Source organism: Pteropus vampyrus, unplaced genomic scaffold, assembly GCF_000151845.1.
Source record: "Pteropus vampyrus isolate Shadow unplaced genomic scaffold, Pvam_2.0 Scaffold68, whole genome shotgun sequence".
NCBI classification, from domain to species: Eukaryota; Metazoa; Chordata; class Mammalia; order Chiroptera; family Pteropodidae; genus Pteropus; species Pteropus vampyrus.
This window is the reverse complement of record NW_011888849.1, coordinates 5,087,756-5,105,911: the sequence shown is the minus strand read 5'-3', so window position 1 is coordinate 5,105,911 and position 18,156 is coordinate 5,087,756. Positions and strand designations below refer to the sequence as shown.

At 36.7% G+C, this 18,156-nt stretch overlaps 2 protein-coding genes across 3 annotated transcripts in view; one reads left to right on the top strand and one right to left on the bottom strand.

The window, feature by feature from the left end:
* Positions 1-3,003: 3,003 nt before the first annotated feature.
* On the bottom strand, positions 3,004-3,673 carry KLLN (killin, p53 regulated DNA replication inhibitor). Its single transcript, XM_011361643.2, is given in 4 exon segments — positions 3,004-3,221; positions 3,223-3,401; positions 3,404-3,548; positions 3,551-3,673. Coding segments are annotated over 4 exon segments (642 nt in total). The 3' UTR covers positions 3,004-3,026.
* A 931-nt stretch (positions 3,674-4,604) lies between these two features.
* Positions 4,605-18,156, top strand: part of PTEN (phosphatase and tensin homolog) — a 79,408-nt gene continuing 65,856 nt past the window's right edge. The window contains exon 1 of one of the 2 annotated variants that reach the window (XM_011361615.2): positions 4,605-5,692. In XM_011361615.2, coding sequence (XP_011359917.1) covers positions 5,614-5,692 — 79 coding nt within the window. In that variant the 5' untranslated portion in view covers positions 4,605-5,613. The remainder of the gene's footprint in view (positions 5,693-18,156) is intronic. The other variant, XM_023531461.1, reaches the window with a different exon arrangement.

Here is an 18,156-nt window from a genome sequence, read left to right as displayed (position 1 = left end):
CGATTCAGAGCTAGGAGTCTCAGGTCTCGGCAATTTCACTTGCTCTGTGTAGCAGATGAAAGTTGGGAACAGCTTGGGAACTCTCGCTTCACCATCTAGACAAATGAGGGCTACTCTGTAAAGCACCTGTTAAATGTCCCAGTACCTGCTAGTATATAGAAATAATATATTTTCCTTTTACTGGAGGAGCTAATAAGCAAAATATATGTTCCATTGGGCTAGAGATTAGAGTTAGTATTAAGGAGGCCAAAGTAGAATATCCAATAGCCAATGTTAGGTTGGAAACTAAAAGTCAAAGCTATCTTGTCATGTTAGGTCTTTTCTTTTCTATCACTCCCTAGTCCAAGTCACAATTTCTGAATGCCACTTGGACACAGCAAGTGCCTGGTCTTCTCTGTTGTTCTCCCAGAAGCACCCAACCCAACCTTTATTTCTCACAATGATAACTTCTGAGATGTGAAAGAAGACACAAGTACCATCTGAAATAGCTCCAGGAGAGATTTAGGATATGAAGAGGTCATGGACAATAATGGAAACTTCTCTTTTAGAATATAGTTATTTGTATGCTCCAGAGCAATGCCTTCTGTTGAAATGTCTTGGGTAAAATATCTTTATTTAAAAAGTACAGCAATACTTGTAATTAGGATAAATGAAATAAGGGGAAAGCCTTTAGACCATTGGAAGAATTAGGGTGGTTTAAAGTCAGACCTATAATTGTTATATTTTTCTATTCTGTATTATTTGGAAAACAGTGATTAAACAGATTAAAAATAGAGAATTGCTTAAAAATTAAAGCCATTGATTTAGATCTCTATTTGAAAGGTCAGCATGTGGGAGATGAAAAAGGCACTATAGTGTGCAGAGTTCAACAAAGACATGTTAGCAGCAGGACCAACAAAGATTACATCAACTATTTATATCACCCACATCAAGTTGCTGGTCATTTCACTTATCAAAAAAAAAAAAAGATTTTTTTTTTCTTTGGACATTCTTTTGGGTATAATAACAATAGTTTTGGAATCAGTTGTTTGAAACTATAATTAAAGCTGGTTTGTCATGTTCATTGATTATTCCATATAGTTAGTCTCCCTGAAGCTTTATATAATTCTCCCATTGTTACAAGCTTCTGTTTCTCCCTAGGGTGTTCTGAATCCAGACAGGTAAAGAACCGAAGTGCTTGGAAACCAATGTGTATTGTATTGTGTACTGTACAGCCAAGCGGATATTTGCCATTGAACTTGAAAAATCAACAAACAAAACAAAACAAAAAAACCTTTCTGTCCATTAGATAGGGTCAGCTATTTAGAGGTTTTAGCTCTACCACTGAGTACAGAGGTCTCTTGGGTAGAAGGAAAAAGTGAAGAAAAACAAAATATGAAAAGGGATTGCCTTCAGGAACCTCCTTAACCCTGGGAAGGGGAAGAGGTTTTTATTCAGCAACTCTTAATAACCACCCAATATTGCTGTCAGGCTGGCCAAATATCTGCCAACATTGGTGATCCTTTCATTCATCACTAGAGAAAAGTAGGGGGACCTAATATTTAGAGTAGCAGCAGAACTATTTCCCATTTTCTTTCTTCAGATGATGGAAGTGCTTGTGGGCCAGGCTCATATTCTAGCACTTTAGTGCTGGTGATGCACACCCTCTTTACTCCAGAATAACTCTGCCTTGGGAATTGAAAAGGCTTCTCTCTCCTTGTGCCTATCACCAACAGGGCATAAATGAACCCATTTTTTTCCCAGGAAGTAGATTTCAGAACTTCTCAGATGCTGGAAGAGTAATCTTTACATAGAGTAGGCTCTGGGGGAGGGGTACAGTAGGGCATGCTTATAACAGGAGCTCTGGGGACAAGCTCAGCAACCTGAGAAATAAACGGACATTTTACCCCTCCCAAGCCACTTCCCTTCATTTAACTTCATCTTCACTTTGCCTTTCCCCACCAAGTGGGATTGATATTCAATTGAGCACAGCTCAAGTTCTTACCATGTAAACTAGTGGAACACCTCCACATCAGCGACTCCTTATCTTTACTTATTTGTAAAATAAAGAAGTCTCTGGCTCACACTAGGCTGTGTGGACAGGATTTTCATCTTTGAAAAGCAAAGTAAGAGCAGGCCTTTCTCCTATCCTTTCCAGGTTGCTCTCCATTTCACTTTCCTCTTGTGTCCCTTGCCTCCCCCAGGGTGACCAGGAAAATACGCAAAACCAGCTTCCTTCCAATAAATATCAATATTGAAGGTTTGCAGGTTGCTAACTCTTACAGAGCTATCTTAAAAGAATGTTGTATATAAATGACAAGTTTTATGGAGCCTCCGAGATCTCTTAAGAACACTGTAAATATCTCTGGTTTAATTAGTTTTGGAGTTAGGTAATGGCCCGTAGCTTCTAAGCTGGGTCTCTAGGGGTTTCTAGTCTTCAGGGGCTGCCTGCCACAATGATGTGCTCATATACAATCTTCTGTCTCATACACTGAATAAATTGTCTTTAGACTTTTCTAGGCACTGTCTCCATTATTGTAATACACACGTAAATTGATCCTTATTCTCTCAGATCTAAAAACCATCCAGTACCTCAGCCTACGTCTCAACTCATACTTTTGGACTCCAATTGTCTCCTTGAGTTCTACTTCCCAGGGAAAAGAAAAGGAAGAAATCCCTAGGTTAGTGTTATTGATGCCTGTTTTCTCTAAGCAGGTGGACAACTCGCTTTGCAGCTGATCAATGTCGGGGTAAAAGCGCATCAATTCTTAGCATTTCTGAATTAGGTCTCTCACGGGGATAGGTCAACTAATCGGGGCTTTAGCCTACTTGACAGGTTTATTCTGGGCTGACGGCCATTGACTAAGTTCTCCGACAAGATAAGTCACTTGGCTAAGTTTAAAATAGGTGGGGCACGTTCACCAGCTCAGGGATAGTGACTTGAAGTTTGATGCAACATCGGTGAATTCAAGCAGCTGGCTGCTGCAGGAGATACCTTTTGCCTCACGAGCACGGCACCAGAAAGGTTCGCCCTAAGGATAAGGGCACTAGCAAGCGAGAGGAACCAGACCTCTGCCCCCCAGGCCAAACCCCTTCTTCCACGGTTGGGAACGCGCAGTGTTAGCCAATTCAGATCTAGGAGTTTCAGGTCTCGGCAGTTTAGCTTGCTCTGTGTAGCAGGCGAAGGTTGGGACCAGCTTGGGAACCGTCGCTCCGCAAGAAATCAGCGGCGGCGGCCAGCGGCGCGGGGAGGCGGGGGCACGTGCTTGGATGTAGGTGCTTGTGTAACCAGCTCCCCAGGCGACAGCACTCCGGTGGATCGCTCCTCTGAGCCAGTTTTTCCGCCGCGACACAGGAGGCTCTAGGGTCCTGCTGCCCGCACAAAGCGGGAATACCGCGGGCAAAGTAAGCTCGCGTTCCCAGCTATCATAGAGCAGTGGGAATTTGGAAAGTTCCCCAACTAGGAACACACGTGACCTCCTCCTGAAAGTAGTTCCGACTGTAGCCTGTGTATCCCTCCACCTCCTCTTAAACCCTCCTAAGTCTCCTCGACCCCGCCCACTCGCAGGGGCTGCAGTTTCCTACCGTCCCGTACTTTACACTCCGGCCCAGCAACCCCGCCTCCAGCTTGCACCGCCCGCTTGGGGAAGCGCGGAACCTGGCTCTGGGGCGATCCACCCCTCCGGGTTTTCATAGCGGCTCAAATGGGGCGGGGCGGGGCGAGGTAGCCTCTGGAGACCGAGCTTGAGTTCAATGCGGTGAACCCAACTGGAGCCCGACGTGGGGGAAATGCTCAGCACTCCAGGGGGCAATGCAAGGGGCTGCAGGGTGTATCAACCCAGGAGATCTGCTTTCAGTCTACCTGGACAGTTGTCCTTTACGATACAGAAATTCAGGGGCCATGCGCTCACAGCGTGCTCAGCTGGGAGCTTTCATATTTTTAGGGCAAATGAGCCGACTTGCCGGGGAAGCGGGAGGTGGGGCGGTGAAAGAGAGCCGGATGAGGTGATACACACTGGAGACACAATAGGAGGTTGTTCTTTGTGCTAAGACTGACACCTTGAGGACACGGGGAGGGAGGGGACGGGAGGTGGGTTTTCTCGGAAAGGCTGCTGCAGTCAAATCCCTGCGAACGATTGTGATCCGACAGCGGTGAAAAAGGAAAGTGAGGCTGTAGGCAGTGCTAGGGAAATCTGGGGGCAAAGGCAGGGGGAGGGGTGTCCTCACTATAGGGATCGTCCCTGCGTTTCCTTGTACACTGACCAGTGCAGTCATCCGGTCCTTTGCACCTGTGCACAGGTAAACTCAGACTCGCGTCAGTGACACCGCTCAATGCATTCGCCGCAGCTTTCACCTTCAGCCCTGCTACCCACCCAACAGTCTACCCTGCCTCCGGCTGGGTTTCTGGGCATAGACCAAGCCTTAGCTCGTTCCTCCTGTCTTGCGTTGCTGCAGAAACAGCCGCGGCAAGTGCAGCTACTGGCGGGCGCCTCGGAACAAGTCTGAGCGAGCCCCGGACAGTCACACTGGGCATGCTCAGTGGCGCCTGCAGGTTGGGGGCTCGGCGCTCGCACCCGAACTTCGCTTCGGCCCCTCCCTACCTCCCTTGCCCTACCCTGTCCTTCCTCCAGCGCGGTCGCGTCCGCCTCCCGCCTCCCCTCCGACTCCCGAGGCACTCGGGCTCCCCGCGTGGTGGCGGAGGGGGCGGGCAGTCCGGCGGACGGTGATGTGGCGGAACTCTTTGTGCACTGCGGCAGGATACACGATCGGACGCTGGGACGCGGCTGCGCTCAGTTCTCTCCTCTCGGAAGCTGCAGCCATGATGGAAGTTTGAGAGTTGAGCCGCTGTGAGGCGAGGCCGGGCTCAGGCGAGGGAGATGAGAGACGGCAGCGGCCGCGGCCCAGAGCCCCTCTCAGCGCCTGTGAGCAGCCGCGGGGGCAGCGCCCTCGGGGAGCCGGCCGGCCGGCGGCGGCGGCGGCAGCGGCGGCGTTCCTCGTCTCCTCTTCGTTTTCTTTTCTAACCGTACAGCACCCTCTTCCTCGGCTTCTGAAAGGGAAGGTGGAAGCCGTGGGCTCAGGCGGGAGCCGGCTGAGGCGCGGCGGCGGCACCTCCCGCTCCTGGAGCGGGGGGGAGAAGCGGCGGCGGCAGCCGCAGCGGCTGCAGCTCCGGGGAGGGGATCGGAGTCGCCTGTCACCATTTCCAGAACTGGGAACGCCGGAGAGTTGGTCTCTCCCCTTCTACTGCCTCCAACACGGCGGCGGCGGCGGCGGCACATCCAGGGACCCGGGCCGGTTTTAAACCTCCCCTCCGCCGCCGCCGCACCCCCCTTGGCCCGGGCTCCGGAGGCCGCCGGAGGAGGCAGCCGTTCCGAGGATTATTCGTCTTCTCCCCGTTCAGCTGCCGCCGCTGCCAGGCCTCTGGCTGCTGAGGAGAAGCAGGCCCAGTCGCTGCAACCATCCAGCAGCCGCCGCAGCAGCCATTACCCGGCTGCGGTCCAGAGCCAAGCGGCAGCAGAGCGAGGGGCATCAGCTACCGCCAAGTCCAAAGCCATTTCCATCCTGCAGAAGAAGCCCCGCCACCAGCAGCTTCTGCCATCTCTCTCCTCCTTTTTCTTCAGCCACAGGCTCCCAGACATGACAGCCATCATCAAAGAGATCGTTAGCAGAAACAAAAGGAGATATCAAGAGGATGGATTCGACTTAGACTTGACCTGTATCCATTTCTGCGGCTGCTCCTTTGCCTTTCTGTCACTCTTAGAACGTGGGAGTAGACGAATGCGAAAAATTTCCATAGTTTGGGTGACTATAACATTTAACCCTGGTCGAATTTCTAGATTATATACATTTTGTGTCTCTTGAATGCATTTAACGTAGGGTGTGTTCGGCTAGAGGGAACTCTTGCCTGGTTGCAAGTGTCAAGGCACCGATTGGTTTCTTAGCTTGTATAGGGTCTCTTCCTAAGGGCTATTGTCCGTTAATACAGGATACAGTACGCTGTCAGTGGATTAGTGAGCTCGGTAATCCGGTCTACTAAATGAACAGAAAAATAGATGCTTTGAGGTTGAGCATATTTCCATTAAATCTTGGCTTTAGGCCCTAGATCAAGGGTGCAGATCAGATTAAAATGAAAATTCGTGCTTCACGTACGCATATTGCATCAGAATCTTGCAGTGATTGTTCTTAGTTTCCTGGGTTGCATTGATAGATTCTTATAAAATGTGAGTTGTGAGCTGATTTGCATAATTTTAGAAGCAGAATCATTTTAAGCATATATGGTGCTCATTTGAGGACAAAAGTATGGTTTGTATTCTTAAACTAAGTTAATTACAACTTTGACCTGCATTTAGAAGTTCTGTCGGTTGAAATCAATAGAGCCATACTATATACCTCATAAGGCGCTCTTATTAGATCTTTGTTAAATTTGCTTTTTTCTCTCCTGATGGGGTGATGTAGGATAGGGCATGAAATTCGCAGTTCAGGGTAGCATTTTATATTCAGTGCTCTTGCCACACGTAATAGCATGGAGATCGAGTGGGTTTTGATCCCAGATGATAATGTGTAGGTTCAAGGGATTGAGTGTAGCAAATGGTGTTTGCAGAGATTAAACTTCAGTTCTCACTTGAAATTTAAGTTTTGTGATGCCAGAATTGCTACTTACATTATTTAAGTTTCAGGTTCTCTGACAGCTTTGGGTATCCCTTAAATTTACTCTGACTTGTGTAGCATGCCAAGTATAATTTACCGTCTAATAACCAGAAATGCTGGCAAGAGTGGATTATTCCAACTTCAGAATGTAGGTATGTTAGCTCTTTCATGCAGTGTTAAATTTACTGAGTCAGCTTGTCAAATAAGACAGAAACCCAAGAAATTTTAATGGTGTATAGTTTTGGTTGTCTAAAAGGCTTTTGTACTTCAAAAGATAGTGGTTATTGAAAGGCATTAAATCTTTGCAGTTTCAGATATAATAAACTAGTTTTGATCAAGGATGGGGATAGAGCCCTCCTTTTTGCAGAATGGAAAGTATTACAGGAATTGAAGGGTTACTCGTAGGCTAGTGTATAAGGCGTGAAAAACAATCAAATTATTGATCTGAGGTGACAAGCATTTTATTAAGGCCAAAATGTTGGTAGTGTGAATTGTAGCAGTTTAATATTTAGTTGAAATTATATAATTGCCTAAATGTTAATATTCATAAAAATTATTTCTTAGCAAAACAAATATCAATAAATATTTTGCTTAAGGTCGAGTGACGCCAACACCAACGTGTATATGCTAAAAATTGTGGGGAATTTTTTTTTTTTAAGGAGACGTTATCTGTTTGAAGAGGTTTTATTCCTTTGGATTATGTAGTTGCACGTAAATGTGCACAGTTAATTTTCCCCAAGTTTTTTGTTTTGAAATGACGATAAAAGTTTCCAAAGAAATAGTCCATAAAATGTAACAGTTTCTAAGTTAAAAACAATAATGGAAAAAAATAATTGGAAATTTTGGAGATTACATTAATTGAAAAACTTTACTAAGGCTGAACTTGACCTGCTTGCCTATAAGATAATTAATTATGGACACTAAATCATTTGTAACATTTCAGAAGTAGTGTACTATTGGTATGTATTGACATTCATCTAGGTATATAAGAACAAATTAATGAAAAAAAATTTTTTTTTAAATCCCTATTCAAAAAAATTTCTAGAATGCCTTTGGTAGACAGATTGCTTTTAGTAATCAGAATATGTTCATGCTATTTTTACTTTACCCATTTGATTTAAAATTATCAGGGTTATAAGACTAAAATTATTCTATCGGGTTCTTATATGTGAGTAGTGAGGTGGTTGGCCATTTCTCCTTTTATTTTAGAGTATGTGTACCTCTATATGTGAAATTTATGTGATTTAAAACTTTCTTTAAAACTGTATTTTTCGTTATGGTATGCATAGAAAGCAGTATCAAATATTGCATCAAATGACTAATAACACTTAATTTCTAGAGTTGTGGTTTTATTGAGCCAAATGTTGATATGAAAAAATCACTTAGGAAAAAGTCAGTGAAGTGTTACTTTTTTTTTTTTTTTTTTGATCGTTACATTTCCAATAATTTTGATATACCAAAGCACTTTGGTTTGCTTGGTTTCACTTTAGTGTTTTGTGTTTATTGTTGGGGAAAAAAATTAAAGTGGCCATTGAAGACTTTGTCTCTGGCAGGTTGTAGGATCTGTTTCAGCAGCTACTCTGTTGAAAATTAAATTCTTTTATAAAAGCAACTTTTATCTGATAGATTAATTAATAATGAAGTGATTTCTCAAAGGAAAATTGAGGACCATAATTTGGTTGTAAAAGATTTTTGCAAGATTGAATTATTCTAAAAATAGTTTGTTCGTAAGGTTTTATTCTTAATGTTTGGAAAGCAGTGCTGAACACGAGGCTATAAAATATCTAGATTTGTGTTTAGATTTCATAGAAACATTAGGCTATTGTATTTTTATTGTTTGATAAGTTTGTTATTAACCTTCAGAGGGAATATTTTTAACATACAGAATATGGTGACTATTGAAATTAGCTGTATTATCTTAAGATTAGTGATAACTGAAATGACCATACTTTGAGGCTTTTTTAAAATTCTAGTCACAATTTTTATTTTACACTGTTATGTGTATACTAAGTTCTGTTTCTTTCCTGTACAACATGACCAGGCTATGCTGGTGTGATAATTTACAGACTTCATTTTCATAAAGCTTATTCAAGAATAAAGCCCATGTGAAAAGAGAGTAATTTATAGTTTATATGACTTAATGCAAGGAAAAAGGAATTTTATTGCTGTTCATTGTAAATGTTTGCACCGTATTACTGTCATTAACGCAGATTTACATTGCTTATAGTCAAATACTAAGAGAATAAGCATTGTAAAATATGGTGAAATTCACCACCTTAGTTTTAAATTCAGTTTTAGAAAGATAGAGAAAGATGCATTTGTGTGTATTACCTTTTAGAATTTTAACATGAGAAAAGTAATTTGTGATATTTTAATTTTTGTATGGAACAGTATATCTGCTTTTCCTAATAACCACTTACAGTATACAAACTTCTTAATGTTACAAAATTCTGTGCTTGCTTCTGCAGAACATACATTAATGTTACAAAATTTCTTACTTTTTGAAAGTGAAATCTTCAGTTCTTATTTTCAAGTGTTCTCATTTTGAGATTTGCCCCATTCGTATTTTTGTTTGGTGATAAGCCTAATGCTTTTTAATAATTTTTAAGGCGCTTAAAAAGTAATCACTTCAGTGACTTTTGATGCAGTAGTGTTTATTATGGGAAAATCAATTCACAAAGTTTCAACATTAATTCACACTAAGTAAACATTCTATTTTAAAATTTTTACTTCAGCCTTTTTAGTAAGACAAAAGAATAGCAAGTGTTTTTATATTAATGTATGTGAAATTAGAGTTTGTAACGAGAAGTTTAGAAGTGTGCATGCACATGACAGTTACTTGAAATGTAAGGCCTTGGCTGTACTATAAGGATTTAGCTTCCAGAAGATGTTATTAATGATAGTATAGGACATTTATTTGGTATATTTTTTTCCTGTAGGGACCATTAGTTCTGAATTTTTATTTCTATTTTATAGAACCCTCATTCTTATTCACCTTTTCTTCTCTTTCTCTTATTCTGTTAGATAAACTTGATTTTAAGAAAAGTCAGTATTGGAGAATTCTTTCGTGGCCTGAATTCATTAAGGAAAGGTGTTAGGATTTGTTCTAAGGATAATGATTTAAGACATTTGTATCGTCTTGTGAGATTGGGGTCAGTAATGATTTCGGTAAATATTCAGTTCTGTTTTATAATTGCTTTCTATCTGGTTACTTTGAAATTAGTGCACTTATCAGAGATATCAGTAATTTTGAGGTTAGACTGAATAACCTTATGTTGATAAGGATTTATTGAGCAAACATATCTTCTTTAATACAGGCCGTATTCTTTGCTAGGTGGTCAAAGTGTTTTGGTCTGTGAATAATGAATCTCTTTGTAAATGTTGAATATATGCATTTACTAATGTAAAATACTTTGTCAGGAAAGGAGAAATTAATATATCAGATTTGAATATTCACCCATCCTCTAATTTTTCAAATTTTTTTCATTGATTAGAGATAAGGTATTAGCAATTTGGTTCTTTCAAAATAATTTACACTAGAATAAAAAATAATGCTGTTGGAAAAATATTACGATAAAAAGAATGAACATAATTTAGTGGTGAATTAATTTTGAATGGGAAGTTTTAATTTTGTTCAAGTATTGTTAATGCAGATTATCTTTATTTGCAACAGTTGGCATTGAAGAGATGGGTGGATAACTTCAATTTATTAGGTGTACACTTGATGGTAATGTTGAGAATATTGACAAATGGATACTGTGGCTGTACCTGCCAGCAAAAGGTTCTTAATCTTTATGTAGTGTTGAAAGAAGATTGTATACACAATATTCAAAAGCATAAGTTAGATTCACAGTGAATGTGTGTAAAAAATATAAAATTAACAAAGTACCATAATGTTTCTTGAAAATGAACTTTTTTTCTCTTTGAAAAAGAGATTACCTTGGTGGATACTGTTTTAGAATTTTCAAATAAGGTTAAATCTATTTTAAATTACATTAAGATATCGAGTATTAGTTTTATCTACAGATTGTGTGTACATTGTTTCATTATAGATTTTAGGGTGGCAGTGTGCTCTGGAGCCAGACTACCTGTGTGAAAATCCTGGTTCTGCCCTTTAGTAGCTGGATGACTTCAAGTAGGTTAATTAACCCTCTTGATCTGTTTTATCTGTAAAATGGAGATAATGGTAGCTACTGACATAAAGTTTTTCTTGAAGAATAAAGAGATAATATAAGTAAATCAGCATAGTACCTGCCATGTTGTAAATACTTAAATGGTAACTGTTCCTTTTAAAAATTATAATTTCAGATTACTAATGTATGAGAAATTGTTTTTTTCATTTATGGGAGGAACAGTGATTATAACTGAATTTCCTTAGTTTTGGATATGTTAGAATTTTAATTGATTCACGTTCTGGATATTTTTTAAAATAGGGGCATTCTTTTAGGAGCTCTGAGTTATGACATGTCTGTGATTTTGCTGTTTCATCATAAATAGAATGTAAAGCTTTGCTTCCTCATACTATTGACCAAAGAAGTTAATCAAAAAGTATTTGCTTTAAAATACTAAGATAAGATGAAAACTGCTTATTATAGTATACTAAAGTAGAAATTTTAGAATAAAAATTTGTTATAATAGTAAATTTTCTTTAGTGTTAAAGATAGCTCAACTTAAATATTGTGCGGTTTTAGCCACAAAGAGTAATCTCCACCTAAAATGAAAGAAAACTTTAAATGTACGATACAAGAATTATGTAAACTGTTTATCAAAAAAGGTATATTTCTAAGCATTTCTTTTTAAGTTCAGGTTTTGGGGTAATCATGCAACTTTGAATGCCAGTTGCATTTGTTAGAATACTATTTACACTTAATATATTCTGGCAGTGCATTAATATAATATAGGAATTTAAATATAGTGTTAAATCATTGTACTGTGTACCATTTTCATTTTTAATCAACATTCTCAATATAATTTTAGGCCCTAGAAATGGGAAAAAAGAGCTAAAGGATTTCTTTATTTCACTTATTCTTATCCGATATGGGGAAGGATGGAATAAGCTTGAGACCTGCCTGGTAAAGACTATTATGTGTGCAAAGAATCATTATTTTGTCTTTGCCTTTATTGGTCTCCCAGCTATATCACAGTACCCTCAGTAGTGAAACACTTGATTTTCAGTGAGTTTATTTTTTGCTTGTTTATTTGTTTTGCATTGCAGAATGAATAGTGTCCTGTTTAATTATATATGTGACTGATTATGTTATTTTTACATATTATGTTATGTGTTGTAAAACTGGCTATATTTTGGTCCACCTCTAGGATGTAGATTGAACTGTGCATTTTGCCATCTGGGAAAATTGAGTTGTCTAAAATGCTTTCTCTCTCACTTTCTGTGTCTCTCTAATGCTGCATGCACCTATGTTTTGCTTTAAATCACAACCCAAAACTACAGTCGATTTAATATTGTTAAAGCCCTTCAGAATAGTTTTTGAATTTTATTTCCTTTGATTTTTGTAGAATTTTAGGCTAAAATACATTAAGGTTCTCTCCTCTTTAGTAATAGTTGCAAGGATTGCATTCTCTTTTTATATTTTTTTAAAGAGGATAATTTAAGGTATTATGAAATGCATTGTGATTTGAATTAGGTCTTCTTCAAATCGGATGTATTCCTAAAGTGATTTATAAATGTAGCATACATGATCATAGTTGCAAACAACTGTTTTAAAATGTATGCATTTTTTTTCCATTTAAAATTCTTTTCCTCTCATGAATTAGTGACATTCTCTCTCTTTTTTTTTTTAAAGTATTCTAGTTACTCTGAACTGATTGGAGATAAATAGAATTGAAAAGCTTTTTCTACTTTTAAAATGAAGTTTGGGGGATGTTACTAAGCTTGATTGCTAGGTATTTTTTAAATGTGTGTTTCTGAATTACTTTACTCTGAGTCTTTCAGAGATAAAATAGGATGCCTGGGTTTTTCTCTGTTTCTCCCCTCCATCCCCCCCATAATGTGAAAACTGCTTTGCCAGGCTTAATTTAGCCATGTTGTAAAATTCATTTAACATTTTTATTTATTTATGAAATATAAAAAAATGTTAAATGAATTTAACATTAAAACTTGAATCAGAAGGACTTTTTAAAATTTTTAATTAAAGTAATAGAATAAGCTAGCGTATGCCTTAGCGATCTTATATTTGTTTAGTTTTTTTTTTTTTTTTAAACAAAGCCTTTTCTTAATCATTAGCTTATTTGATTTGGCAAAGAAAAAAGGAGACAACCTAAGATATAGGGCAAGCATTGCTTTCTTCTTTTTCTTTTTCTTTTTTTTTTTTTGGTACTATAGGAATCGTAGCTCCGATAGGATTAGTAACTTGTTAAAAGCTGGTAGAAGATGGAGTCCAAAGAAGGATGCAGGGTTTTGGGGTACCTGGTGGAATATTTTTCTGAATATGTTATACATCAGTGGTTATGCATCAGAATAACCTGGAGAGCTTGTTAAACCATAGATTACTTGCCCCACCTTTAAGTTTTTGATTCATTAGGTCTGGGTTGGGGCCTAGGATTTGTGTTTCTAACAAGTTCCCAAGTGATGCAGATGCTGGTGGTCTGGGGATCATACTTTGTATACTGCTGTATTACATTGTCTCCAATCAAGCAAATCCTTATGCATTGTTATCTCCTTTAGGTTAATAGAATTTACACATTATTGCATTTGATTTGTAAACCCTAAATAGTTCAGCATGGCAAATATCCTGATTTTGTAAATGAAGCAATGAGTTTAGAAAGGTGGTATAGTGGAATGGAAGAAGAATAGATTTGAGAATCAGGTCTACAGTCTAGCTTAAATCCTTGCTCAGCCTCTTGATCAGTTGTGTAATAAAAGATACACTACTTAACCTTCCTGAACCCTAGTTTCCACATCTGTAATGTAAAAATTCTTGTTGGGTTGTTTTTATAGGTTTGTTAGAAATATACTTTAGATATTTTCAGAATATTGATTGCCAACTGGAATGATCCCCTCCCATCTTGTCTGGGCATTTGGCAATGTTGAGACATTTTTTGTGGTCACAGCTGGGAGGTCAAGAGGGCAGGGATGCTATTGGCATCTATTGGGTGGAGGCCAGGGATGCTGCTCAACATCTTAAAGTGCACGGGACAGCCCCTCCCACAACAAAGAATTATCTGGTCCAAATTGCCAATAGTACTGTGGTTGAGAAAACCTGGATTAGAGGTATAAAACATCTGGTATATAATAAGTATAATATTCTATGAAAGTCAGTACCTTTGCCCTTAGGTTGTGGAATTTAAGGTGAAATTGCTGATAAATGATGGAGCTAGGCTTTTAACATTTAGGTTTTCTGACTGCTGCTAGGCCAGTATTATTTATAGTAAGAACTTTGTTCACAAAAGATATCCCTGGTAACAAAAAGATTTGAAGATGGCTCATGTGTATCTAGGCTGATGTGAAATTGTTGCTTTCAGATTCTGTTAAAAAAAGGCTAAGAGGTTTTCAATAATCATGTGCAAGTGTAATGCCCTGCATGAGATTCAGAAGGATGTTACATAGAACTGCTTTAACAGGATGGGTATGCATTATTTAAAAAAAGCATTAAAAAAATTTTTTTTTATATTGCCAGTAGTTTTTAAAGTAACCTTTAGCTTGTTTCCTTTAATTATGTAGTTGTTGGGAGATAATTTGTTCTCAGTATACTTGTTTTTTGTTGTTGTTTAATGCATTCTTTAATCTTACACTTTTTTATTCTAAAATGCTTTTATTATAGTCAGATATGGTGAAGTTAAATGTGCTGATGTAAAATGGCAAATTTTGACAAGTTATAAAAACTCATATCTTTCCAGAGGAAAAAGTAGGATTGACTCTAAAGCTCTCTGATGCATGTGTTACATTCTTTTATAGACCCTAAATTTGCTGTGTCAGCCTGTCGAATTAAAGAGCTTTATTTATCTAAATTAAAAACTTGTACTAAAGTGAAGTTTTTGGAAAAGTTTGGAACTGAGTCTTAGAATAGTCCAGATATGAGAAGATGCCAAGGGAGTAGCTTAGTGGATTCTGAAATTTTTTTTTGCTTTGTTTTTAAGGCAGACAAACATAATTACGAAAGTGTTCTAGGAATAGATTGTTTGCTGTGATTTTTTTCTGTTTGCTTGATTTTACAATTTACTTTGCTTCTCACTTTGCACAAGCAGAATAAAATGTTAAGCCTTATTTCAAAAATTCTTATGAAATTTAAGTTTTGACTGAGTCTTATGATTCTTTTTGAAATTACAGGAGATAGTCAGAGATATTAATATTTTATCAGATTTGTTAAGAAAAACAGCATCTATTACTGTAATTAAATTGAATTAGACTTATTTTAATGTATGAATAAAAAACTCCATTTGCTTCTACTTGAAGTATACTTTTAAAATAAGAGCATAAGTAATTAAAGAGAATTTTAAAAAATTACCTGTCCTACTTCTCTGAAACTTCATGTTTCCATAGCTTCTAGTTTGTTCAGATGCATCTGTTTTAAAATGTAATTAATCATAGTGAACTTACTAGGAGTGTGTGTGTTTGAACAATTTCCAAAGCACAACCTCATAATTGCTTAAAATGATTTTTAAATGAAGTCATCAAAAATATTTATTTCCCTGTAGTTTTATACATTAAACTCATTTCCAGTATTTAGCTAATATTTTTTTCCTGCTATTCTCTGATTTTTTTTTAGAGTGGATTTAAGATGGCCTAAATATTAGGAAAGATTTTCATGATTTGATTCACAAAATCATAATCTGTTACACAAAAAATAGCTGAAGTGTTGGAGTCTTGAAGTTTTTTTATTTATAGGGAACCTATTACATATTTAAAATTTAAGCATATTTTACTTATTTAGATGAGATGAAATTTAAACACTTAATCTGTTAAATTTTTTCCTATTGTAGGAATATTCGTGTTGAAATTAAAGTGAATATAAAAGTAATTTGAATAAACTATTACATCATTTTATGTTAAGGTAATTGTAACTGTTGCTTTCCTGTCTTTAATGAGAAAAAGTATGGCTTGTCATGATTTTACTGTTCCCTAGAGCATATTTTGAATGATATAGTTTATATTTGCATAGTCGCCTCTGTAATTAGTGATATTAATTGATGAAGGTTTGCTGTGTATTTGCATTTATGATCAAAATTAAATTTTGTGATTAAAAATCGCATGTTAGTTTGTTAGATACCATTTTTAAGTGTCAGATACTATAAAGAAGGGAAATAATTTCAACCTTATTAACCAAATGATAATTCTTAATGAATTTATTAATTTAGTTAGACTAAAAAAATATTGAGGAAGAAACATTCTTTTTTAAACAAAATTACTTGTTGGAGTAACGTTTTTCCAAATGAGGTAAAGTTGCTTCAGTTGTTAAACAAGAACATTTTGATCTAGATGTGGTATATACCTTCTTGGGTGCTAATCAAAACATAGTCAAGGCAAAAACATTTTATGATTGTATGCATGTATGTTTTTTGAAAACTCAAGAAGCAATCTAACATCTGAATAGTTTTCATGGACTAGTTGTAGGAAATCTATATAAAATAAAAAATTTAGTACACTGAAAGTATAATACAGTTTTGCATATCAGGTTCTGTCCAGTGTGATCAAGATTATGTGTAATAATGTAAAATTTGCTAAGGTGCTAGTTATTAAGGCTATTTTGGATTCTTTTTAATACTGAAAAGGTCACACAGATTGTGATTATTGTGTAGTGTCCAAGAACTAAGGCTTGCCATCTGTTACTTAAATATAGGAAAAAGTTAAGATAATCTAGTGATATGAATGGTTTTGACACTTGTTTTTGAAATTACCTATTAATTATGACTTTTAGAGACCAAGCAAAATTCTTAAGCTTTTACAAAAATGAAATTTAATTGTTATGCTGGTGTTAATGTTTTTCTACTAAAATACAAAGATACTGATTGAGAACTAAAGATTATGTAATGAAAATCTATCTGGATTTTAGTCATTTACTTTTTGCAAGATTGGGTATTTAAGCGGAAACATGTTTTAACTTGAGATAGTAAGTTATACAAGAATTTGATATTTTTAAACTTGTTTTCTTAACAGTTGATACATGGGAATTCATTATTATAAAAATCAACTGATTTAATAAGTATTCCTTAAAAATTTGCTTTAAATAGTTTTTAGGTTCTCTTTTTTCTTTTATAATTCAATTCTTGTATGTATGCTAGTAAACAAGTCTCTCCTTTTAAAATTTTCTGTTGCATTTTGAGCCACTGCAAAAGTGTTTATATAACTTAATTTTTTTTTTTTTAACCCGTGAGCGCTTGGTCTTGCCAAGTTGCATGGAAGTCTTTAAACTTGCGTATTGGGCTTAATAGGATCTGGTTAACTTTAATCTACTTTGTTTTATTTATTCTGTTGCCATTGCTTTTTTACTGAGAAGTTTATTTCATGCCAAATGATTAATGTGATCAGATATAATAGTTTAGATATGATTATGTTCTAAAATGCAACTTTGTGTGTAGGGCCTCTATTTTTTGTATTAGGAACATCTTGCCAATTCCAAATTACTCTCTGATTAAAATAGATTGTTTTACTAGCTTCAGTTTATAGAATTGTTGAGGCCTGAATTGTAGACCATGAATAGAATGATGCCTTTTTGGATAAACAAAAAATGTGTACATAAATTATATCTCTTAATAAGTGAGACACATATGTAGGTGAGATTTTTATCCAAATGCTAAAAGTTTAAAAATCTTCCTTATCCTTGTTTTCATTTCTACCTATCCCATCTAACTATTGATATTTTTGTCTTTCTGTATGTTAAACTTTGTTTTTTAAGTTTGTTTACTGGTTGAAAGAGTTGACTCCTTAATTAGATATTTTTTTTTACATTTCAGCCCCCAATTTTTAGTATGTTTTCCTTTGAATATGAATATTCCACACCTAGTTTTGATTAGTAATTGTGCGCTTTCCCCCAATTGCAATAATTGGATTCATACAAAAATAGTATCTCTTCAGGAACAAGCATTTATAGATAGCTGACTGAAATTAAGAGTGTTCTGCTCAGACCAAGCAGTGTAGACTTACTCTCATATCTGTTAGTGTATTTTAAAATTGCATATTATTAAATTTTAAAATATGAATTTTAATCAGTATCTTAGTATATGTATAATTTCAGATTTTTTTTGAAAAACCTTATTCAAGTGATTATAAAGTTGATATAATGATTAAAATACCTTCAGTGGGAATATGAATCATATTTTGCAATATTAGAACGAGGCAATTATAAAATCAGTAATACAATTTTACCAGTGTAGTAATGAATGCCTTATGTGTGCCTTCATATTTTAAAACTCACATGTATTTCTAGTTCATATTGTTCTTATCCAGATTAAAATACTGCATTTAGGCAAATGATTTCCTGGCTTAAGATAAAGAATAGAGATACTTGATTTTATTATAGTAAAGCCAAATATAAAATGAAGCAATCTAGCAACATGCTTATTTGGAGATTTTCTCCT